The sequence below is a fragment of the Agrilus planipennis genome, unplaced genomic scaffold (assembly GCF_000699045.2).
Source record: "Agrilus planipennis isolate EAB-ADULT unplaced genomic scaffold, Apla_2.0 scaffold42, whole genome shotgun sequence".
Lineage (NCBI taxonomy): Eukaryota > Metazoa > Arthropoda > Insecta > Coleoptera > Buprestidae > Agrilus > Agrilus planipennis.
In genome coordinates, this window is record NW_020438888.1 from 1214249 (window position 1) to 1240732 (window position 26484).

A 26484-nucleotide genomic window follows, 5' to 3' on the forward strand; every position below is an offset into this window, starting at 1 on the left:
AATGTTTTTTTGTTTAATTGATATTATACTTTGACGTTACTCTTCTGATAAAAACAGAATTAAAAATGTTCGGAAGTATTTATTAAATAGTAAGTCTTGATTTTTTTTTGTTTGACTGCGAAAAAGAATAATTTTAAGTTCTTCATTAGATCTGTTTCTATTTTTTTTTGTAACTGTAAGTTAGATGTTTAATTAAAATTATTTTATGTTAAATAACGAAGTTTTTCTTCGTTTAATCATGTTCTATAAAAAATTTTGAAAATGTACCTTGTAAAAGTCTGTAACATAATTTTGCTTTATTAAAATCTCTTATTAAATTTATTTTTATATGCTGTTTTTATTATAAATTGTAGAGATGTATTTTGTTAACTGCCGTTGAAGTTTTGCAAGAAATTCATTTAAAAACTTAATAAATACGCAAAATTATCAGCGGCTCCTGTGTTCTAACAGTAAAATTTTTGTCACACCTTGTACAGTTATTTTTATCAACGATACAGGTTGAATATTTAATTAACTTGGAGGCCACATATACAGAATAAAAAGAATAGTTAATTTTAACCTCAATTTTTCCTTGTACAAATTTAACATCGAATGATATAATTTATAAAAGATTTTGAATATCTTTTAATCAATGGGAGATAATATGTTGCAGAATTAATTATTTAATTAATTGTCGTGATCTTTCTAATCAGAACTGGATAGTAAATTAAATCAGGTTAAAGATGCAGTGCAGATGCTTGGGACGATTAAGTTTAACAAATTATTATAAGTACGTAATATTTCCAATTTACCTATTTATTTTCATTTATTAGATTAACTTATTAAACTATGTTTACTGTTGTAGTTCTTTGCAGCTAAGGAATTTAAATTCTCTTTCTGCAGCAATTACGAAACCACATAGAAGGATATATGAAAGGACTTACCCTGTAATGGTAGTTAATCCTGATGGCTCTACTTTTACGATACGATACCATGAACCCAGGAAAATAATAACTGTAACAGATAAATGCTTTTTTGAAACTTTGTTTAATATTTCTACTTTTGATTTCAGTTACCAATTAATATTTGGACACTTAGTGAAGCAGAACGTAAAGAAAGGTTAGAACGGCGTAAACCTAGGAAGAAAATAAAGATTGAAGAAGATATTGATGATGATTTTGATTCTCAAAAATATATTAAATACATAAAAAAGTAAAGCAAGAACATTATTTGTTACATTTAATTGTACTTACCAGTTTTATTACACAATTGTAAATTTTTGAATAATTAAAAGTAGATTAAATAGATTATTTTTTAAACTTTTAGTAATGTTTAAGCAGTTAATTTTCAAATTGTTGACGAAATTAAATTTTTGAGTTTAAAAAGTACGTTTTGTAATTGATAGATGTCACTTAGAGCCTGGTTTATTTATAAATGATTGGTGAAAATAACGGTTCTCAATGATGATACTCTAAAGGCGACTGCGACTGGTAGAACATTCTGATTTCACGTTTTTGTAAGTTCTTTGCAGTATTGCCAAATGTAGATATCGATTGCAGAAACTTTAGTTCATTAATAACAATTTAAAAGCAATTGATATGTAAAGGAAATTTCGATGTTTGAAGAAAATATTTTCCTTTGTAATGTTCGGTTATAGCACGTGCAACAGATTTGTGATTAGAGGAAAGTTTTTAATCAATGCAAAGTATTTACTCAACAAATAATTAGCAACTAAGCATTCTCCGTTAGATTGCTACCAAGGAACACGTTTCTATGGAATTGGAAACGTGACCAAGGTAAGTTAAACGTTCCAAAATAACAACACAATACTATTCGGTGTTTTGGGATGCTACGAGACCCTGCGAGAATTTAATCATTTAACTTTTGGCGTGTGTTGATAGTGTTCGCACGTAAAATGGCAGCTTGTGCGATTTTTTAGTAGTGAAAGCAAGTGACAGTAAGAGACGTTTGTTTTTAATAATCTACTTGTTCCTGATGTTTTAAGTGTTCACTTAATTGGGCTATGTTCGTTGTAAAACATACTTTTTCGGTTGTTATCAAAAATTAAATAGTGCAAAAATAAAATTCAGTTAAGATAACAGTTCTGTCATATGAACAGTCATCATTGCTGAAAAACTGCATTTTTATATGCAAATTTGAAATTAATGTGAAATTAGTGTAATGCTGATGTGAAAAGGAAGTTCGATACATCGAGAAGAGATCTGTGTAATTTTAAGAAAATAAATGTCAGTGAAAATATTGACAACCGTTTTGTAAACGTTAGAAAATCTTATACCAAAAACATGAAAATTGAAAAGTATGTTTAAAAATTCGTTTAAGACAAAATTAGAAAATCGTACTCGAACATGTACGAAATTGGCTAGTCCTACATAACTCCAATATATATTTTTTTGTGTTATGATGTACCCAAGTAATAACAGAATCAACGAACCCGTCAGTAAAAAAGTTTCGTGTGTTTACGATGTACCATGCGATCCAAAGGAAATAGGATACGACAAAATAGTGTGCCCCAATAATGAACTTTCTGCTCCACCGAAATCTAGATGTGATAGATTAAAGACTGGTGCCTCCTGTCAAGCATTGAAATTGGCCGTTTCTTCTTTACACCGCTTTGATGATTTTCACCAAGAAAAAATCGGGTCGGGGTTTTTTTCCGAGGTTTTCAAGGTAAGGACATTGTACATTTATGGTCAACATATTAAATGAAAACAAACCTTTTCTATATGGACATAAATTGGCCCGAACACCTGGTCATATGAATTACAAAAAATTTATAATTTTCGCAAAAATATGTGCAGCTTGTGCACTCACATTTATCCTTTTTTTATAAATAATACCTACGCAATATCAAAAAAAGGCTACCTAATCTATTTTCTATTTCTGCAAAGCCTAATGAAATTATGCAGATTAGGAAAAGTAGTTTGTAGGTATTTGAGTTGCCTCTTATGAATGTTAAGCAATTATTTTTGGAAATTTCTACTACTAATGCTAGTATATTAATAATGTGATAAGATATTACTTATGTAATAAGTAATTTTACACAAACTAGGCAGTAAAATACTTAATATCAAAATATTTGTTCATTGTCTTCATCATTGTCCTAATGGACATTAAATAAAATAAATAAATAAAATTCTATAGGTATTGCTGCTTAGACGTTCTTGTCCTGTTTATAATTTCGTATTCCACTTTGCTGACAATTTTTTCGTTAAATAATGGTTCAGAAATCGTTGGTATTTTGTTAGGATGCTAATGAATTTCGGATTTCTCTTCCAAAAATATTGTTTATCAATTGGCTGGCCCAAATAGCGAGTCCGTTTTATTTTTATAACAGTCCACAGAGGTATGTGTGTTTCTACTTAGACAATTGGACAAAAACAGTCGGTGTTCTGATAAAATTTTAGCTACAGTTTTCAACATTTGTAGGGCACTTATATGCAGAATAATGTTTGTTACTGTTTGCCAAAGTAAATATTGTAACTGCTAATGTTATTTTGACGATATTACTCTAATCTCTCTTCAATCAAAATTCACTTTAATACTATCTATTCCCCCCCTTATAAATGTGTATTACTGTATTGATTCCCTTATTTCGACAATAAACATTACATCAAAGTATTCATTGACTCATTTATAACAAATTATTGTTTATTAAGGGGAGTTTAAATTTTGAATTTTCAGTTACTTCTGCATAATATACAAATTAACAAAAACCCTGATTATTACCTATAACAAAGGGAGATTTTTAGGAAGAATTTTGGCTTAAAGTTAAATTTTGAATAATTTTATTTTTATATATTGTTTCCAATTTACCAACTACTATAAACATTCATGTTAATTATTGTTCTTTAATCGTATTCAGTGCTGTTTACGTTCAAAAATTATATCTTAAAGTTATTTTTACTACTGTCACAGTCTGTTTGCTTTATTTTAATAATGATAAATACTTAATAATTGTATTTCAGTAAGCGAAATTCGGCCGATTTTGATATCTGCTTTTTTATTTGAAGGAATTGGAGTANGATGCCGTCTGAATTATTCAACTATTTTATTTATATAGTAATAATTTTAAACAACCGTTCTTCCAAACTGTATTTAATTGGAGTGAATGGTGATTATCTGATTAGGCATTTCTCAGAAAATTAGTTGCATTAAAATTATTATTTCACGTTAACAGTTGTTTATGCAATACTAGTTCGACCCGTTCAAATTATAGCGGTAGAATAAAAGCTTTGGTTTTCATACAGAGCAAAGTATTAGACATGATAAGTGTTGTCACCTAGCAATTAGAAAGTGAATAATTAAATTTAATATACGCTAGTAGCGAGTTTATAACTGAACATGGAGATATTCTGTTACAGTGGAATTCGTTTATTATGACTCCGCCTATATTGAGTAACCGCTTAATATGAAGTAATTGCAGTGTTAAGTTTGGTTATCATATAAAATTCTCTAAAAGAAAGTTTGGATATAATGAATCCGTTTAAAATGACATCGTTTATTATGACTGATTCTCAAGAAATTATATCCGGCTATAGTGACCCAAATAATTAATAATAACATTTTCGCTCTTTTTTCTGACCCTTCTTAAATATTTTGATAGTACAATTCATCGTTCTTTTTCTTTTTGTGTTAATTAGTATATACAGTTTGTAGTTGTTCTCTCTATTAAACTAAATAACTAACCAAAATAGAAAGTTGTTTATTTTCTAAGACTATGCTTTGTATGACGCCCGCTTAGTATGACGTGTTTGTCATTTCCCTTCGATTTCATTATAAGCGGATTCTACTGTTGCAATCATCAAAGAGCGGTATCATTTTTTGAAAAATATGACGTGAAATAGGAAAATTGTCTTTTCGTCTAAATAAGTTCGGTTAGTTTAGGACGGTTTTTAGAGAAGCAAGTGTTATTTAGGACAGATGTGCATGGGGAAAGCTAAATTTTTATGACAATGCAAAAATTACAATTTTCGATTGTTAATGACTGAATTTGTCGTAGAAATAGGATTTATTAGGTAACTTGTAATAATCTCAATTTTGGATATGCTTCTTTAAAAATTATTTCAAGTTTCTTAATTATTACAATTAAATTTGTAATATCAACTAAAATATTTTTTTTAGAAATACGGGTCTAATTTGTAATTTTTATGATTTTCGCTGACAAAGCAACGGGACAGTGGGATAAATTATAAATATCGCTTTAATATTTAGGTAAATTTTTATTTTTCATTTTCTCCTTGTAGTAAAAGAATACGTATACGTTCTCTAAATTATTCATTTTCTTCTGTTCGTCATAAAAAGAATAAATGGCGATAAGGAAATGTGTAATTTCTGTGTTGGAAGAAATTTTCGCCATACCTATACACATATGTATGTTTTTATGGTTTCAGAAAATTCTTTGTTTTTCCCATTTTTACGAGTTTTGCTATTTAATGTCGTTCCTTTGTAACTGTGCTCGCCGTTTGTTTAATGGTTATGTATGCAGGTAATGCAAAGCATGCTTTGCTGGAATTTTACCTTTTTATGTCGCGAAAAAGCAACGTGCTACACGTTTATCTGAAAATGTCACCTATTGTGAAAACTGTCCTAAATTAATCGAGTTCTCAAAATCTTTTGAAGAAAGAGTAATATCCCTCTAAATTGCATTTGTTGGCCTTTTACTAGGTATTATTCATATGAAAAAATGGCTGAAGGCACTTGTACGAATTTTCCTTAGGTACTTTGGATGTAACACATAAACTTATAATTAATAATAGATACCTACATGTGCAGCAAATTCAAAAATTCTAAAAAAATCCTCATGGCAGTGTCCACATGACTCAAATGCAGATATGTTTTGAGTAAAACAGTAAAGTCAGACCGTATTAATTAGCGAATCGTCGGGAACATCTAGTAGGCAATTAAATTTTCACAAATACCGTAGTAACGTGGAAAACTAGTTCAAATAACGATGGCGCCTTTAATCGTAAGACAGATCAAACCAGTTTAAGTTATTTATTAATAGATAAAGTTAAAGTGTTGTTAGTAAAGTAAAATGTACACATGTTAAAAGCATTTATCCAACAAATTATAGCTGTGTATCTATATCAATAAATGCGAAACGTGAAGGTTACAAATATTGAATGATCGGATTGCTTAAAAATAAGGATTAATGATTTTTCTGTAACATTGGAATTTTTTTAACAATATTTTTAGTACAATTTTATACACATGTAGTCTATTTTTTCAAATAATATAAGGAAAAGTCGTACGTACCGTACGATAAAAAGTCGTATACAGTTTCAGGAAAAATGTACGGAACTCTTTTTCGGGAATTTTCCACCCTTACCCTAATCGTTCGGGGGTGGGTAATTTTTAATTTAATTGTGTTTATTTTTGTATATAAACCGGACCTAAAGTTATTCTTCATAAAATGTGTGTATAAAATTGCTAGCAACTGGAATTAATTTTTTTTTTCATTCACATTCTGGTTAAAGTATCTCCTTTATTTCCGATTGTCCAAAAAGGCACGCTTGCTCGGTTAACATACCCTTACCATAAACCATATTTCTTACAAAATTACCATTCCTTGCTGTTACTACCCTCTATATATTATTTAAAAATAAATTTTACAACTTATAGTAACTTTTTCATTTTTAAATAGATCCTTCACTACCATTTGGTAGTTATGGTGTTATAACTTCTTGTTTAGGTATTATTTTAATTTCGGGGTGGGGGGTAGGGGTTAACCTAATAATCCCTCCCTAGGTACGCGCGTGACCTTAATGTATACTGTTTTTTAGTGGCTTCAATTTGAAGTAACAATATTTTTTCAATATTTTTGTAAAAAAAATTAAATTAAAAACCCTCATCGTCAATACCCATTCCGGAAGTTAGAACAATGGTATTGACACTTTTATTTTTTATCTTAATAAGAATGTAGTGATGAACTAGCGTTTTCATCAATTTGATTGTACATTTTGTTTTAATCGACCGAGACTAATGCTTATTGAAAGCCGCCAGCTTTCAGCTTTGATTACCTACAGTAACTTTTTTCTTTTCTGATTTAATTACTTTTTTTTGCAATTATTTCTGAATCGCAAACTAACTTATATTGAATTCCAACATTTAGCAGAGATAACCTTGTATGCAATAATCTATTTTTAAAAAAAGCTAACGTTGTATTATGACCGTTATCACCCTGTATGTTTATTTTGGTATGCAAATAAAAGTGTTTATCTGTTTTATCAATCAATTAGCGATGCATACAAGTGTATACGTATACGAGTACATATGCATCATGTTAAATATTTACACATGTTTACTTTTTATCTTTTGGGATCGTGACGTAGGTACCGGTATAATAAGATGAAAATTCCTAATTTGTTTTTCATTATCCTTTATTGTGGCCGATGCAAGTTTATTTAGAATTTCGTTTAGTAATGCCGCTCGAAAATTAACTTCGTAGGTGTAATGAGTTTTATAATTAAACGCGAATTTATATCAGCTGCTTTTGGCGTAATAAGGATTAGCGTTTGAATTTGCTTTATACCTACACTAAGTAAGGGCGAATTAAAAACTAAAGATAGGGAGGGCATCATTTTTTTGTAAATGCGACGTGGTATAGGGAAATAGGGGTAAAGGTGTAGATGATGGCCCCCGAAGGGGGTGGGTGTGGGGGGATCGAAAGAGGAGGTCTCCTCCACCACTGTACTATAAAAAGTTCGTGGCGGTCTCACCCCCATAAAAAGTTATGGGGGTTTAAAATTAATAAATATGCCAATTTCTATACATTTCTAGGCATGTAAAAATTCATATAGTCATTCTTAAACAATATTCAAAGGTAAAACTAATGAAAAATACATAAAGATCTCCCCCACCACTGTACCATAAAAAGTTCGCGGCGGTCTCACCCTCATAATAAGTTATGGGGGTTCAAAGTTAATAAATATGCCAATTTCTATACATTTCTAGGCATGTAAATATTTATATAGTCGTTCTTAAACAATATTCAAAGGTAAAACTAATGAAAAATACATAAAAATATTGAGAAAGTTATATAAAACATTATTTAAATATCTTTATCAATAGGGTAGGTTAGGTTAGGTTATCGGGTTTTGTTCAAGTGACCACCCTCTTTCGATCCCCCACCTCCACCCGCTAGAAAATATTTTTTTATTGAATTTTATTTGAATTATAGTGTATGAAAATTGTCAAAATAATCAACTTTCAACCCCCATAACTTTTATGGGGGTGAGACCGCCCCAAATTTTTTATGGGGTTTTACTGAGGTGGCCACCCTCTTTCGATTCCCCCTACCCGTACCCCCATAACTTTTTGTGGGGGTAAGACCGCCCCCAACCTTTTTGGTACAGTGGTAGGGGAGACCTCCTCTTTCGATCCCACCCACCCCCACCCCCTTCTAGACATTTACCGAAATAGGTAACCGGATTTCGGATAATTGCGATTCGGGTAATCGGGATTGTATACTCTATTTCTTATTTTATAGATTAAGTTATTTGAAATTGTTATAATTGGTTTATTTTTAAATTATTAAAAGTCTTATTAGCAGCATACATTCGCATTGGAGTAGTTTTGCTAAAAAATTTCGTTTTTTGTCTTATCGATTACAAAACGAAACGATTAATAGTGAAAGTACTCCGTATCAGTGTTGTAAACATTTTTTTTATCGATAACAACCACTACAACAATGCTAACATTGGTATGTAAGAACGTAATAAGAAGAATCGTTATTGGAGATAATGTATTGTTATCACGAAAGCTAACAGCCGATATTGAATTTACCGATATAACCGAATGGCATTGTACCTACGTGTAGATTTCGAATGAGAATTAAAAAAGATATGTTATCGTATCAATTAATTATTGTAACTAATAAGGTATATTGTCGTAGTTGTTAGATAACTGAAGTATGCACAAAAATATGTGGTTTAATTTCAAACTGGTAGACATTGCAAACAATAGATTAAGGAGTTTAGGAATCTAGAAATATAGGGGGGGTTAAGAGAGGGAAAGGCACCTCTAACAGGAAAAAAAACAAAATAATGAATTTTTGAGCGTGCAGTGGATTTAATTTATTACGACCTGGGTTATAGCGACAATTTTGCTTTAGCTAGCGTTAAATCGAAGTTCGTTGAATTTAAAGCATACTTTAGTACAAAATTTCGGATGTAACGCCGAATTCGGGTGTAACGACTGTAATCATTTGTAGCAAATCTCTAGTAATCCCATGCAGATATAGCGACTGTAGTCGGCCGCCAAAGTCACAAAGAGCTTTCTTATATTTTGTTTACATCCATACAAACTAATTTTTCAAAAAGGTATTCATAGAGACTGATTATTTTGAACCACACCATTCGTCAGTTTCTTTAAATCACTATATACGAGGGTGGATTGATAAGTTTCCGGCCTGACCAAGAAAAACAAGGTTTTTAAAAATTTTTTTTTTTTATTTCTCAACATAATCTCCTCCAAGGCTGATACATTTCTCATAGCGGTGTTCCAGTCTATTAATGCCATCTCTATAGACTGATTCGTCAAGCTCCTCAAAATAACCATTTACAGCTTCGATTACTTCTTCATTGTCCGCAAATCTCTTACCGCCAAGCCATTTTTTGAGATTAGGGAACAGAAAATAGTCACTCGGGGCTAGGTCTGGAGAGTAAGGAGGGTGCGGCATCAATTCAAACTTTAGATCGTTGATTTTAGCCGTCGCAACGATTGACGTGTGCGCTGGTGCGTTATCGTGATGAAACAAGATTTTTTTCTTCGCCAGATGAGGTCGTTTAATTTTCACCTCGTGGCTCAAACGTTGCAATAAGTCTGCGTAGTATTGACCAGTGATAGTATTACCCTTTGCAAGGTAATCAATGTATATAATACCTCTTGCATCCCAAAAAACAGTAGCCATAACCTTGTTCGCCGAAAAAATTGTTTTTGCCTTCTTTGGAGTTGGTTCCCCTGGTCCAATCCACTGTTTAGACTGTTCTTTGGTTTCAGGAGTGTAGTGGTGGACCCACGTTTCGTCAACGGTTACGAATCGACGCAAAAATTCGCTTGGATTACGCTTATACAATGACAAATTTGCGGTAGAAATGTTTTTTCGAATCAATTTTTGGTCGACTGTTAGCAAACGCGGCACCCATCTTGCACAGAGCTTTTCCATATGCAAATGTTGGTGCAAAATATGTTGCACACGTTCATATGACATCTTACAGGTCTCAGCTATCTCACGCACTTTCAATCTGCGGTCTCCCAGCACTATTTGATGAATTTTTTCGATCATATCTGGAGTTGTGACCTCAACGGGGCGTCCTGAGCGAGGCCCATCAGAGGTGCTCACACGACCCTTTTTAAACTCGGAAACCCACTGCTTAACGGTTGAATATGACGGGGAGGATGTCCCCAGTGTTGAGTCCATCTCTTTTTTAATTTCCTTCGGCGTTAACCCCTTCAAATAAAAGTATTTGATGACAGCACGATTTTCCTGCTTTTCCATTTTTACGAAAACCACAGAGGCGTCTTGTTCAGCGTGCTGTCAAACCTACACTAGCAAGGAGATCGGGCTGAAACTATAGCTACAAGCTATCCAAGGATGGTACTATAGAATGTCACCTCAAGGTAGGCCTAGTGGCGTCATCTCTTGGTTAGGCCGGAAACTTATCAATCCACCCTCGTAGATCGCGTTTAGGGCAGAATTGGTCAAATAATAACTGTTTCCATTTCCGCCAAGCAAAGATTCTAATTCGTCCACTGCATCAATCCATTTGGTTATCTATTGATTTACCATTTCCTTGTCTCGTCTTACCACCATATTTTCAGCTAATTGGCTGATACCTTGACAAATTGCGTTTCCCAACTGTGAAACGGACTCCGTGGCATCGGTCGGTCCCGTGACTCGACTCCTTGGTCTTTCCTCTCTATCACCTCGGGATCGACGCATTCTTCTCTTTGATCCCTTGTCCTGCCGATGATTTTCCTCGTTCCTACGGGAACTTCGCTGGGTTGGTGGGTGATGTTTGCGCCTTGACATCATGAACACTTCTTTCCACATTCAGTTGTGGGCCTGAGGTCTTATATTCGACTCTTGATGTTAGAGGAACTAAATCGAAATAACAAAATAGTCAGTACAACCGATTTATTATCAAGAACCAATAGTTGTTAATTAGTTCTGTCGGATATCGAATGCCACACCCAGATTGCCTCCTTCGTTCTACTCTCGCATCCGCGAGCCCCCTTGTTTCTTGGTCACCTTATTGGTTCGGATTTGTAATTGAATAATTTTTTCGTTAACAAATGTGATTCATAGTTTGGGGTTCATTTTAACAATTTTTTAGATTTGGACGCCCAAATTTTCGCTCTTACAGTGGATAAATTATATGTATTCATTATACAACTGGAACCACATTTTCTTCTTGTAGATAGTAAATAAACTACATTTTGGCATACAAATTGCTACTTTGTTTATTCAATTACTGAAAAATTATACAACAAATTATGTTTTGTATAATATGTCCCTGACAATGAATTTATAATGGATATAAATAAATAATAAGAAGCGCGTTTATCCATCTGCATAGAATATTATAACCTTTTGGTTAGTAATTTGGTAATTTGTAATCTAGATACAATTGCTTGTTTTGACTATTACATAAATTAGATATAAATTGGTTAAAAATTTATGATCTCTAATCCAATAGAGGTAACATTAATTTCTAAAGTATTGAAAAATAAAGTAATTTTTAATAATGAGCAACGGTATTGAGCAACAAAAACCCAAAAGTCATTTTACGGCGTTTTATATTTGCTTCATTCATTTTCTCTATGAGATATCAAAGAAAAGCGAGAAAATTCCTTAGCAAAATAATCGTTATCTTACCAAAAACATTTTCATGTAAAATGTTGCCAAGACGAGACCATATGGCTCACACTGTCAAGAAGTTATTAGATCTCATGTAGAGCCAAGCTTTTAACTCTACAAGCCGCAACTTCACAAACTCTACACTTAGGTCAAAATATGTGACTGGACCCTATAGAAGTTTTGATTTTTTGAGTGTTTATAAACATTATAAACTAGTTTTAACGTTATCAACTTAACACAAAATAAAAATTCCTTGATTTTAGTATTTGAACACCTGGGGTGGCTTTCTAAAATTTAACTCTGGTGTAAGAAAAATTGAAAACTAGATAGTCAATTGGATAATAACGTTTTTCTGCATTTCAATTCCCAAATAAAATGGAAATTAAAATAATATTACACATGAGTTTCATTCACGACTCCCGAGTTTTCCAAAGTGGTATTTAATCACGGTTATCCAGTACTCGGCAAAATCACCAATAAAAATTAATATTTTTTAAAACTTTTAGATTTTAAATTTTAAAACTTACTTAATATGTATACAGGGTGTTCTACTGGGTTTCACGTGGCCTGGATAAGAAGCTGAGTAAGCTGATAATTTCTAGTCTATGCCATTGGATGAAACCTTTTTCAGCATCCTATGACATTGTTAGTTACTTAATAGTGGATTAATATGCAATATTAATTTGAAATCATTTTTTCGATTTTTAATTTTCCCACTACAAACTACCTAAAATTAATGACGGAAAAATTGTTGCTGTTGTCACACCCCCGCCGGGAATCGAACCCGGGACCTTCGGCGTTACACACCAATGTTCTGACCACTAAACTACGAGCGGTGACAACAGCAACCACGACTAACCGACCTACAAGGTTAACGATCCGTCGATTTTTATGAACTTAATGATATATATATATTAAATATATGAAATCCTATGACATTGTTAGTTACTTAATAGTGAATTAATATGCAATATTAATTTGAAATCATTATTTCGATTTTTTAATTTACTCGCTACAAACTACCTGAAATTAATGAGGGAAAAATTGTTGCTGTTGTCACACCCCCGCCGGGAATCGAACCCGGGACTCGTAGTTTAGTGGTCAGATTAAGTTAATAAAAATCGACGGATCGTTAACCTTGTAGGTCGGTTGGTCGTGGTTGCTGTTGTCACCTCTCGTAGTTTAGTGGTCAAAACATTGGTGCGTTAAGCCAAAGGTCCCGGGTTCGATTCCCGGCGGTGGTGTGACAACAGCAACAATTTTTCCCTCATTAATTTGAGGTAGTTTATAGTGGGTAAATTAAGAATACGAAAAAATGATTTGAATTAATGTTGCTTTTTCAGCATGTTCTATATTGAATTTCTAATAAACTGACGACGGCTCTACATTACTACTAATGGTAGGCCTTAATAACTAGTTGTACGAAGACGAGAATTATGACAACAGATGGACAGCCAGAGCTATAAGCTAACCGAGTATCGCATCGTTTCAACGGTGATTAAAAACGCACACCGTCTTGCATATAATTCCGCTAACTTTCAGCACATTCGATCGTTTTGTATTACGCTTTCTTTATTTCACACTGAAACTTTTTCCACCTGTTGCTTCGAAGAAATTCGAATCATTTTAGTCGACCGAAATGAATTCTAAAAAAAATAGGTCGCCTAACATTCCTTTACGATGATGCTGATAATAGTAATAATAAATAAAGAAAATAGCGATGCAAAAAAAAAATATTGTTGCTGCACAGAATCGATTTGGTAACATTTGATAATATAACCTTAAGGAGTTAAAAAAAGGGAGTGGGTAGAACGCGTATTAATTGGTTATTACGCGAATTCGCACATTTCGCCCAATAGCCGAACAAGAATATATGAAAATTTTGAAATAATTAAAGTTATACACAATTAGAAAATTTATCCAATTATGGTTTTCATAAAATAGAACAAAAACAGATATCACCCACACACATTTCATTGCATTTACAATTAGAATAAAATGTATGACTTCCTTGATCGCACCGGTTCGATAGCTGTAGGGGAGTAAATGCCCTGTCTGGCATATGTCGTAATCATCATCGACTTTACCAATATTTTTATGCATTTGAAATACATGCAACAGATCGATAAGACTTAAATTATTCGTGTAGTCTGTAGTGTATTCTATAAAATGCTATGTAGTCCAAAAACCTTGTTTTTCAATTATTAAAATATATGTGCGCACTGTAATGGTGTAATGTGTTGCTATCTCTTCCAGCTATAAATAAAATATAATGACTGCTACTTATCTTATTGTAGTATTAAACGGTCAATCATATTCTTCTCAAATTAATTCCTTCTACAGGGATACTATGCAATTTTTATGATAGATAGCGAAACAAGGCGTCAGTTATAAAAGATCATTAGAATACAATATATTATTTGTCATCTTCATCGTCATTCATCCGATGTATACAACATTTAGATTATTTATCACTAATTGACAACGGATACTAGTAACTATTTGTACATTTATTTATAATCAGTTATAAGTAAAATAGTTTTGTTGTTTTCGAACTGTTAACGTATTTTTCATGAGAGCGTGATAAGAAAACAAAAACTTTGTTTTAGCTGCATTTCTGTTTGCAAGTAATTAAGGATGTGGAATGCTCGTGGGCATCACGATAGCAGATCCCATATGTAACTTTCGTATCGAAACATAAGAGTAAAGGTCGATTTCCACTATACGTTCCGTTTCCATTCCGTATTCATACCGCAAACGTTCCGTAAATTATTGTATAAGTAAAGTGATTGTTCATAAAACTTTTATGTGATCTGCTAGCAGGAGATCATTCGATTTCTCGGGATTGATACGCCCTACAAAATTAATTCTTTGACTAAATTGTAGCCCTTAGCTACAGTATTTAAAGCTCAAACGAACATGCAATATGTGACGATCTGCTACCATTTTACTTCAGTAGATAATCTGATTTCTTGAGATCTATTGGGGGATCCGTCAAATGGGCATACACCATCTGGTGGCAAAATTTATAACTCGAATGAGGGAAAAATTTGCATAGGAACTGTGCACGCAAATTGCAAAATTGTTTATTAATATAATAAAACACGTTAAAAAAGTAAAAATTTTTTTGATGATGGAGTCGACGAAGTTTTCTTCTAAAGTTAAATCAAATAAAAAGTTAATATGTTCAGTGAAAAGCTGCAATAGCACTTCAGACATAGATCTTCACTCTTCACCTACATTAACTACTTTCCAATAAAAACTAACCGTTTTATATATGTAAAAAATATATTCGGAAAATTAGAGAAAAAAGTAAACTAATAGAAGCTTGGATGAAAGCAGTAGGTATCAAAGAAGTGAATTCCGGAATAAAAATTTGTTCACGTCATTTTAATGCACATGATTATATTTCAGCAAGTATTTACCATCAGCCATAACCTTAATATTTAAAACTAGAATCATACTAAAATTATAAAGTGAGAAATTATTTATTCCTGTGTAATTGATTTAACACAATTCTAATGATACGATATAAGTATTTTGAGGTTAAGAACCTACCTGCTGCAATACAACAAAGTTGCAATAATGTGTTTGCAACGTTCTCTTAAATCGGCTTTGCACGTGCAAGTCATTGATATGATATTGCTTAAATCACCCAGAATCACCTCACCAATTATATAACGTGAATCACTTTTTAAATCCGAAGTTTGTAAAAAGTAGGCAGTAAACTTGACGGAATTTGAAGGCTAGCTTCCGGATTTGTTATTTCCGAATTTTATAATGTGATTGGCATTAAAAACACGCTCACCTTCAACGAAATTTCCTTTCCGAGGCTTTGTGTCAGCCCAATCACATATTGTGTCAATACTTATCATTTTATTGTAATTTAAAAACTTGGAAATTGCACCGTACACTATAGGAACTACGACAAATTTTCCCTAATCGGCGCCATGTTTTTAGGCTCCTCCCATTTGAAGGATCCCAATTGACGCTATAAAATTAATTCATTCACAACAAATTGACTACAAATTGTAGCCCTTATCTACAGTATTTTTCTACATATTTTTTTTGAGAACCCCCATGTGAGGGCCAGCTTGATGGCCCTCTAGTCGTTTTTCCTTTTCAGTCTACTTTTAAAATCTATCTAATGTATTTGTTTTGAATGTTTTCAACTTCATTCTTCCCACTTCCCACCCTTAAATTTCTGTTCCGTATGCCCTCAACCAATGTCTCTGAAATTTCTTTGTACTTTTCCCATAATTTTCCATTATATTTAATGCTATTTTGGTTTACTCCATTATTCCTTTATAATGTAAATACTTAAACTCTCTAAATTCTCTTCATTATTTGTCATTCTAACTGGAATTTATCTTCCTTTTTCCTGATTTTTCCCCTTAAAATTTTTACCTAATTTGCATTTAGTTTCAACCCTAGTTTTTTTAACTAGTAAAATATAAAGCGTTTTAAATATATGCTCTTAACACATCCGTCACATATCGCAATGTTTGTACACATTTACTATGTTATTGGAGTAACAAAAATGTAATGAGCCATTAAACTAGGACATTTCATTTGGTCACCGTTGTAACAAGCATCAGTGATGCGTGGAAACAATTTATGCGAAATGTAACTTTGTTATTTAGATTATACTTTTATTTACCACGTTCTAAAAACATTCTATTAAGAAAAGTATCATTTGATTGTGTTTAAATTAATCAGAAAATCCGTTTTTGTCGGTCTCTGCGAAATATGGAGGCCAAAGGGGAGAAGTCAGAATTTCCACGTTGAAGTGAAAACGAAACGATGAAAGCAATTTCAAATTCAATATTGTGTTCCAAGTAGAAATTTTTAAAACATACGTAACTATTTTCATTGTTTTTGTGTATGAGGTTATAAAAAATTGACAACAAAGTTTAATGCCTTATTCATTGTCATTTGCTAGAAAATTGCTTAGGAAAATACGTACAGAATTATTATTAGAAGTATATTTCGAAATTTTCAATAACCGTGCTTGATTGGACACATCCATTAGATGTTAATTAATTTTCTCAGTATTTTTTGTCCCTTAATTTTAAATGCATATGACGTAGGTGCTGGTTAGAATTATAAACAACAAAAAGGTTTGATAATTATCGACATGTATCAGTGGTATTTGAGGATTTCGATTTTTCAATCTCAGTAATACTTATCTGTAAATCTTGAAGTTAGAGTTCCTTGATGATTATTTAGTAAATCTTAAATTTTTAATTTTTCACTGATTATTTTTATTTATTTGTGATTGGAAATATTTTTATCGTAGACTCCAGTTAATATTTTGATACTTCGTAAATAATAAGTCGACAATTTATGTTTAGTTGATAATCGTTTTTCTAATTGTAAATGAATAAAATGTCTGAGTGGTCTAGTGTTATGCGTTACAAGTTTCCGTAAATAAGTGTGTGGAAGAAATGAAAATTGTTTTGAGGGAAAAATGGTCTCATCGCATTGCTCCAAGATCAAGGCGTCCCGTTAAAGCTACCATTCCAGAAAACGTGACAAAAGAGTAAAAATTATTAAAGGAAGATCGACGTATAACACACGAACACTTACAGGAGATACTACTCTTCACGATATCCTTGGCGTAAAAAATGTATGTATTTAATACGCTATGGGTATCGCTCGATGTCAGAGTTGAACAAAAGGGAACCAGAGTGAATTGGTGTAAAAAGATGTTGAAAATGTATGAAAATAATGCTTCAAATAGTATCAATAATGCTATTACTGCTGATGTACCTTGGCTATATTATTTTGATGTTTCTTCGAAAAAATGAGCAAAATCCAACTCGTGCGGATATCATGTTTAATGAAGAAAGATTATCGCTGTATTTTTTATACGGTGGGATATTTTGGAACAAATAGTATTTATTCGAAAGTCAGCGTAGTGTAACCACCTCCTGGTACATAAAGTAATGTTTGCCAAAAGTTTTTCAGAAACTTCAAGAATTCGATCAAATTCGGTAATGGCCGCTTGATGTTTTCATCACATTAGCGCACCCCCCAATCGAGCATGTTACTCTGTGTAATTTTTAAATAGCAGTGATGTTAAAGTGCTTGAACATCCTGCTTATAACCCACATCTAGCTGCTTATGAGTTTGCTCTTTTTCCAATCATTAAGGATCAGTTGAAAGGGGTGAGGTTTCAAACAGATACTGAGCTTTCAGCTGCTTGGGATTATTCTTGTGTAGATCTCTCAGAAGAAACTATGATGAAAATTATTTCGAAAGAGTTTAAAAATAAAAGCTGTATTGCAAAACTTTATTTGGTGACCTTTGTACATTATATGCATATTGCATACATATTTTAAATTCAAATGTGGCTACTTTATTAATTACTAGCTTTTACCAGCGGCTTCGCTCGGGTTGATGTCGTAAGTACGTATGAAAGATCATCGACGACCACCATTTATAATATTACTTAGGATTTATTTATTACCATCATAAGTTCATAAGGTCGTCAGTTCTAAGATTGGTTGAGCACGCAGCTCCACTCCTTCCTATCCTGAGCTAATCTTTGCATTTCCCTAAAACTTGAACAACACACATCCTTAACCATTTGCGAATAGTAATGTAATTTAGGTCTACGTCTACTCCTCTTAAATCCTGTTTCTGCCTCTGATATATCTCTGACTAAACCTTCATGTCTGAGAAGATGTCTACCAACGTATCTCGCCTATTTGTTGTTGATTTCCATAGAGTCTTCTGTTCTCCTATTTTTTCTAAAGCCTCTTCATTTCTAACCTTCTCTATCCACGGTATCATTATTCCCCTGTCGCCGTCCATGTTTCGCACCCGTACAGCGCCACGTTCCAAACATACACATTTAACAATCTTTTTCGAATTCCTGAATTGACCGTTCGCGAGCATAAAAGTGACTTCTTCTTATTGAATGCGACTCGACCCTCCACTATCCTCTGCTTTATATCCCTACTACTCCTTTCGTCCTGACTTATCTGACTTCGTAGATACCTAAAATCAGCCACTTCATCTAATTTTCCGCCTCTTATCTTTATATTCGCTTTATCCCTACTTTTTCTTCCCTTGCATACAAGTATTTTTGTTTTACTTTTATTTATTTTCATACAATACTGTTTTGTCAATACCGCTTCCTTTTTATTTAAAGCTATCTCTAACTCCTCCTTACTAGATGCTAATACTGCTATATCATTAGCAAATCTAAGCATACTAATCTTTTGCCCCTGTATACCTATCCCTACAGTTGTACTGTCTTTAATGATGTTAATTGCGTCTTCGAAGTATAGATTAATAAGTAGCGGTGACAGTGTGCATGCTCATCTGACTCCCTTTCCAGTATTTACTTCTCTACATTGCTGCTCCAGCTCTATAACTGCCTGGGATTTATTTATATTTTAAAAAATTTTATGTATACGAATTTCTTTTGGGACACCAATTTTACAGTAAACTATTATTGTCACTGTCAACTGTAATGTATTACCTAAATACCATACATTTAACACTGTCTAATCAGTAATAAAAAATGTTTTTCATATAAATATGAAGGTCTTACAAAGCCATGTACATTTAGTTGCAATCAGCAAAATGTTAAATCAGGTCCTTCGTTTCGAACAACTTTGTCAAAAATATAAGCTTTATGTAATGTTAAAAAAACATTATTGTGTGTATGTTTTTTTTTTGTCTACATGGCTATTTACGTATAAAAGGTTATTTTAGTTAATGCTTGCTTTTGTGAAGCAGATAAAGTTATTTTTTCATGATAATTAAGACAGAAAATGGCAATTAAAAGGTGTGTGTTCGTAATTTGATAACAAGTGATATCTACTAGTTATTACTTTGTAATACTCAGTGATTGGAATTTTTGGAAGTTTATTAAACATGTTACACAAAAAAAAAAAATAGAAATTTTACCGTAGCAGTAGAAGTTAGATAATCAAGGACCCAGTTGCAAAATATTTTTGGGGGTTCAATTATTATTCTGCACCCGTCCGGATCTTAAAAAAAGTTCCGGATCCGCCGGTACCGGTTCTTTTAATTCTATATTTCAAGTTTTAAAAACTAGACGAATTTTGATGCTGATGATGGTTGTATGTTTTCAATATTAATTTTGTTATTAACATTTGTTATATTTTAACTTTTGAAGAATCGTGTAGTATATGTGAAGTTCCTTTTTTAGATGTTTATGATCCATAAAACAATACAACGAACGAAGTTGTATTTATTTATTAATTTTACGTTATTGTTATTATGTAATTTTCAAACGGAATGGAACGTTTTTCAAAATCAAAAGTTCTTGTTGACTGTAGCGGTTTGGTTAGTGAGTAAGGTTATTTCTGATCGTGTAGTATTAAAGACTGTTTTTACCGGTCAGTCGCTGGCTAGTCTGAATAATCCGCGAAATATAGGTACATATAATACATCTATATGCATGAGCCGTACGTGTAACGCCTACGTTAACTCAAAATAGCATAAAATCTGGTAAACAGCATCAAAAAATTTGCACAGGACCGGATCAGACCAGCCTGTACGTTATTATTACTTGCCGTTAAGGTGAGGACCATTATTGACGAACGCGACGAAATAAAGTATAACTGATGGTATTGTGTTTTGCACCATCAACAGAGATACCATCCGTTGAAATTTTACTAGTACCAGATTAGAGATGTGCAAAATGATTTTTTAAAAGTATTTAAATACAAAATGCAAATACTTTTTTGATTTGTTATTTCAAATGTAAAATACAAAATAGATTTTCCTTTTGTATTTTAAATGCTAAATGCAAAATAATAAAAATTTGTAGTGCCTTTAATTTTTTACATTCACTTAACCTTAAAATATTTTTTGAAAAAACATTGCGGCATTTTCTCATTTTAAAATATGGAGTTTTTCTAGACTAGGGTGTTTGCACTATATCACCAGCTACGAAGATTGAGTATGATTCATATTTTTCTGTTTGAAGTGTTTAAGATATATTTTTTTTAACTTCATGTTATAGTTTCTTCAGTTCAGCAACAAATAATTCTTCATTATGCTTTCTTATTTATCTTTGTCACTCGTTTTAATTGGAAAAGAGACGCTGATGCCAAAATTGTGTTCATTTAATTAGTGAAGCTTTTCGAATCGTTTTCCAATAATTTTGGATTATAGGCATTTATTAGCACACCACAATATCTTGTAGTTTTCAGTTTTATACAGCTGGCGTATATCAATTCGACATTATTTTGCGGATTGTTTTGTCATAATTCATATAATTTCGTAGTTCCTTGCTAAATGTACAATAAGTGGTGAGTGGCAAGTGTTGATATCAATGTGGACCATGACATTGAACCCGAAAAATAATATCGACACAATATTTTAGATTATCCAAGGAGTCTACAATATTTTGGGCTCTCTTCAGTTAAAGAATTTTGTCCTCTTTTTAAGCTTCTAATACCTTCAATAGGTAATGTTAGCAACTATAATTCATCATTTTATATAATGTCTGATCGATGATACTAGCAAAACTTGTGATGGCAAAATACATTTAGAAAAGTATTTTAAATAAAATACAAAATGCTTTTCTCAAAAGAGTATTTAAATGCAAGTATTTCGAATTCTCTGTTCCTAACGTTTCGCTAACACGAGGGCGATCTTCTTCAGAGGCCCTTCTATCTTCGATGCTGGGCCGTAGAGTGTAGGCTGTCTACAGGACAGCCCCCAATAGTTTTTAAAATAGCTTAGTATTAAATATTCTTTTACTCAGCCTTACATACATAGAATTTGTTGTTGTAGTTTTTATTGTGTTTTTATTCGGCCTTAGCTGTGTAACAGATTGAAAGCTGAACTGTTCTTCTTCATATAGGCAGTTATTTGTTTTATTTAATTAATAACTGCTAATTCTGTATACGTTGTAGTGGCATTCCTGCAGGTATTTACGAATAACAATATTGTACTTTTTTCTTTATACGTGTGCACGCAAATGGAAATTTTGTTTAGTAGAGTATTAAAAAGAGTTTACTTTCTATCCGATTCTTCCAGAGCGTCTATTTGCATGGAGCAAATCCGCGAACAGTACGATAAAAGATCTAAAGAGAGAGATTTTTATCGCGAAGGATTGCACCAACGCCGTTCACTTTTCACTTCCTTTGTTTGTCGGTTATCAAATATGGAACGGTAAAAGAAGAAAAGAAATTGTGCATACCGACTTGTAACAAATTATTACCGACTTAAGTTCCACAAATTATGTTGTTATTGTATTATTAGGTACTCACTTCAATTCGTGGGTTTAACAAAATTTTTAGACGAATTTTTAGAAAAGAACTTAAAAACACTATTAAATTATTACTACTTAGGTTATGAATTATTCTATTTATTTACACTACTGTTGATATATCACTATTCACTGCGCTATTTATTTCACTGCTTTCACTGTCAATTTATTTCTCGATTCACTTCTGCAACGGTCAATTTATTTCTACCCTTCTCGGCGATCGTCTCTTCCTTTAAGTACTCTTTTGTTTCCCTTCTGGAACCCTCTAGAAACATCCGGATCGTTTTGTTTTTCTGTGAACTATTTAACTGCTTTCCCAGAACGCAGGTACGACACATACATTTACAAATACGGCGCACATGAAGAAAGGCGCCCGCGGCTAGTCGGCGAATCTATAAGCCGTTCACACACACGTGTGCCCGATCGCACACAAACGCATTCGTGCTCGCTACATAATTTTTATAAAAGAACTGACAGAATTGGACGGCTTTTTGAATGCCATTCTAGCACACGTTATTAGCAAGGAAAATTTGTTCCTTAGCGGAAGCTATAGAATAAGGTAACAATTTTCAGTACATATTCGTTTGATAGCATAGTGAGTTTAGCCATTTTAGCGGCAAATTAATAACATTAATACGTTCGGTCACCTGTAGTCGCCACTAGAAGCGGCTACGAGTGGCTTATATCGACCGTTAATAGTCGCAACAGGTGGTTGCCACCAGATATTAACATGCAGGGAACGGCAGTCAGTCAGCAACCAATTTGTAGCGACGCCACTGGTTGCCCAAAACTAATAGGCTCCATGACAATAATTGTCACCAGTGGCTGAACTGGTTGCGTTACCTGGCGGCCTAGTCTAATAGAGCTCTTATACGATGCTGGTGATCGCCACTTTTAATAACATAATTGTTTTAACCAGATCATTGAGCCATTTTAATATTAAAAATATCAATTTTTTGGGTCACTCGCACACTCAGCCACATGTAGTTGCTGCTGGAAGCAGTTTCGAGTGGGTTATATCGACCGCTAAACGTCACCATGCCTGATCGCCACTAGACGCTATTATAAGACGCTGGTGGCCGCTACTTTTAGTCAGTTGTAGCTAGATCCGGTTTTTGATCAATTTAAATTTACAAAATATTTTGTCAATCTTTAGACGGTCACACTCGGCTGCCTGTAGTCGCCACTGAAAGCCGTTACGAGTGGCTTATATCGACCGCTAGTGGTTACCATGCCTGGCTACCACTAGAAGCTGCCATAAGACGCTGGTGGCCGCTACCTTTAATCAGTTGCTGTAGCTAGATCCGGTTTTTGATCAGTTTAAAGTTTAAATATTCAAAACATTTCATCAATCTTTAGACGGTCGCACTCTCGGCTGCCTGTAGTCGCCACTGGAAGCTACGAGTGGCTTATATCGAATGCTAGTCATTACCACGCGTGGGGCGACCACCATTAAACTATTATGAGGCGGTAGTGGTCGCCACTTTTAATAAAGTCCTTTCAGCCAGGGCCGGTTTTTAATCAATTTCAAAATATCAATCCCCATCAGTAATAGTTTTGTGTGGAAAGTGTTTCTTTTTAATGGGGAACTTCTTGACGAACTAACAACACTGCTCATTAGTCAAGAAAATGTGAGGGTGTTTTTTTTTTCGTACATATTTTTTATTAATACCTACTCTTGTTTTTTAAAAATATTTTGCAAAAACAAAACTTACATGCCAAAATGATGTCATTAATGACTGTTACGCATTTACGAAATTAATATACATCATACTTGGCGCTCTAGTTATTATTCCTATCAAAATAACAACAATTAAAATACAAACGATCCACCAAACATGTCCACAAAAATAAAAATAAAGTTACTGGTTCAGTAAAAATAAGCAGTAAAAGTTTTTTTTTATGGTATTATATTTACGTACATACATTTTAAATGCGTCTGCTGCAGTAATGAATCAGTTTGACGTAATGAACTTGTAAGTAAGTGACTGCATGTAAATTTTCCTATGTTTTGCCGTATCTGTAATGATTACGGACGAATTGCTCATCGAGAATTCAAATTTAAACGTGTTACCTTCAAGATTAAGTGCCTACAGTGTAACCCAAAAAAAATTGGATGACATTTTGATAATATTCAAACATGATAAACAATAAGAGTCAAGAGTCGACCATGATAATTTTATTTTATTAGTATCTCACGGTTAGCATCGTAAAAATATTTTTAATTGCAGTGATAACATATTAAAGTTTCACTGAAAATCATAAAATGTTCCGTAGTAACGCTGCATTTAGGATTCAGGTTGAGCTAAGAAAAACTTCGATCAGTGGAAATTGCAATTGAATTGGAGTAAAGTAAGAGGGGTCGGGGGTTGATGAGACTTGCTTTTAATTTTCGTTTCTAAGACATTAGATGTTGGGTTTCCGGAATGCAATGGGTATATACTGTAATTTAATAGAAATACAGGGGATTTCGGGTATAACGACGACGAAGGGACCACTGTAATTTCGTTGTTATATCCGGAAGTCGTTACAGGCAAAGCTAAAGAGATACAGACACGTGTGTATAGTTTTCACTATTATTTAATTTTTTTTGTAACAGTAAATGTGTATCTAGGAGTCACACTTCTTCAAAAGTTTGCTAAACACAGTTACTACTCAGTGTATCACTTTGTAGCTGAACCATTTTAACTAACATCTATAAACAAGCGGTAAAGTCGCTATATCTGCCTGGGATTACTAAGGATTTGTTACAAATGATTCGTTAAAAACGGTCGCTATACCCGAACTCGGCGTTACATCCGAAGTCGCTATAGTCACATGAATTGTGTACTAAAGTATGCTTTAAATTCAAGGGACTTCGATTTAACGTCGTAATAGGAAAATGGTCGCTATAGCCAAAGTCGTAATAAATGAAATCTACTGTTCATGGAAAATAAAAGAAAGTTGATAAATGTGATCGAGAATTGTAAGATTTGTAGAAAATTAATGGAAGTAAAAGTTGATAAAAATAGAATTTAAATAAATCGATGATATTTAGATATTCATTGAACTGTGTGTTATTAAATATACGGTTGTAGATTAATGTCAACAGAAAGTATTTTTGACACTTTTTGTCGTCACCATCCGTTTTAATAAACATCGCTGATTCATCATTTGAGCGCCTCGCCTGCTGTAGTAGGGGCACTTATAAATAAAATATTTTGGCTATCAATGAAGTCATTTATTACATTGCTGAAACATTTTCGACTTTTAAAACAGTCAGCGGTATATGAACACTTATTTCAAGTGATTATTAAAATATTTACATATTGTTTGAGAAATTTTGTAACAGTAGATTTAAGTTATTTTCTGTGGTCCAAAAAAAAAATTGTAATTAACTTTTGACTAGCTAAAACTATCTAAAAAACCACTTCAAATGGTTAGAACTTTGAAATCTTGCTAACTGCAATATAATGGCTTAAAAATGGTGGATTATCTTTTTCCTTCTCAACTAATGGTAGGAATTTTATAAATGTACTTACTAAAATTATTAAATAATTATTTTTAAAAATTTACATGCATTGATTACTAGAACAGTTTGGGAGGTCGAGAATTTACATTTTCCGATAATATTGAAACACAGGGGCGGCCTTTGAGGGTGGCGAGCAGGGCAACCGCCCGGCGCCTCGCTCTTTCAGGGGCCTCGCGCACTCGCATTAATTTACCTTAGTCCATCATAATTAATAATTTCTTATCTTTGCGTTTAACAATTTTTGTTAATTTCCAATAAACAATTATAAAACTTTAAATTTATTGAAGTGAAACTTCTATATAGACGCGGAATATTACGATTTTTTCTGTCACGACAAAAGCGTTACGGCCGCGTGGAGAGGGTAGACGGTATATCGAGGGGAGAGAGGTGGCAGCGGCGGAGAGAAAGGCTGACGGCGGCGGAGAGAGGGCAACTGCTGTATTAGATGGATATACTGCGCAGCCGCGCGAAGAGTGGGGAGTCCGCTAGAGTCCCGGCGGCGTGTGCTGTGGTCAGCTGTTGTTTTCTTACCTCTGCTCTTCACGTGGGCACTATTGCCTCTATTTGCTGTCTGTGTGAAAACCAAATCATAATTTACAGTAAACCTGTGAAAACAAAATGTGTGCTGGGACACATAATTGAAGTGAAACTTCCACGGACAAGTGGAATCGCAACAAAATTTTGACTTCAAGTTACGGGCAGGTTTTTAAATTGGACAAGTACATTAACAATCTGCCCGTAAAACTTGAGGTAAAAATTTTGTTGCGATTCGTTTTTCAAATTGTCTGTTTAAGTTTCACTTCTACTATGTGTCCCAGCACACATTTACTTTTTATTAATAACTTTGCATTT

The 26484-nt window shown here is 33.2% G+C and overlaps 2 protein-coding genes and 1 non-coding gene across 3 annotated transcripts in view; all 3 read left to right on the forward strand.

Annotated features, from left to right (window-relative positions):
• Positions 1–533: 533 nt before the first annotated feature.
• LOC108744909 (39S ribosomal protein L55, mitochondrial) lies at positions 534–1286 on the forward strand. The gene is made up of 3 exons (XM_018480871.1): positions 534–769; positions 845–995; positions 1052–1286. Exons 1-3 carry the CDS (start codon positions 723–725, stop codon positions 1193–1195), a joined length of 342 nt encoding a protein of 113 aa, XP_018336373.1. The 5' UTR covers positions 534–722; the 3' UTR covers positions 1196–1286.
• Positions 1287–1753: 467 nt separating this feature from the next.
• LOC108744955 (dual specificity testis-specific protein kinase 2) overlaps positions 1754–26484 on the forward strand; it is a 31251-nt gene continuing 6520 nt past the window's right edge. The window contains exon 1 of the mRNA XM_018480948.2: positions 1754–2667. Coding sequence (XP_018336450.1) covers positions 2398–2667 — 270 coding nt within the window. The 5' untranslated portion in view covers positions 1754–2397. The remainder of the gene's footprint in view (positions 2668–26484) is intronic.
• On the forward strand, positions 13032–13104 carry Trnan-guu. The gene has a single exon. It is a non-coding gene; the product is annotated as a tRNA-Asn (tRNA).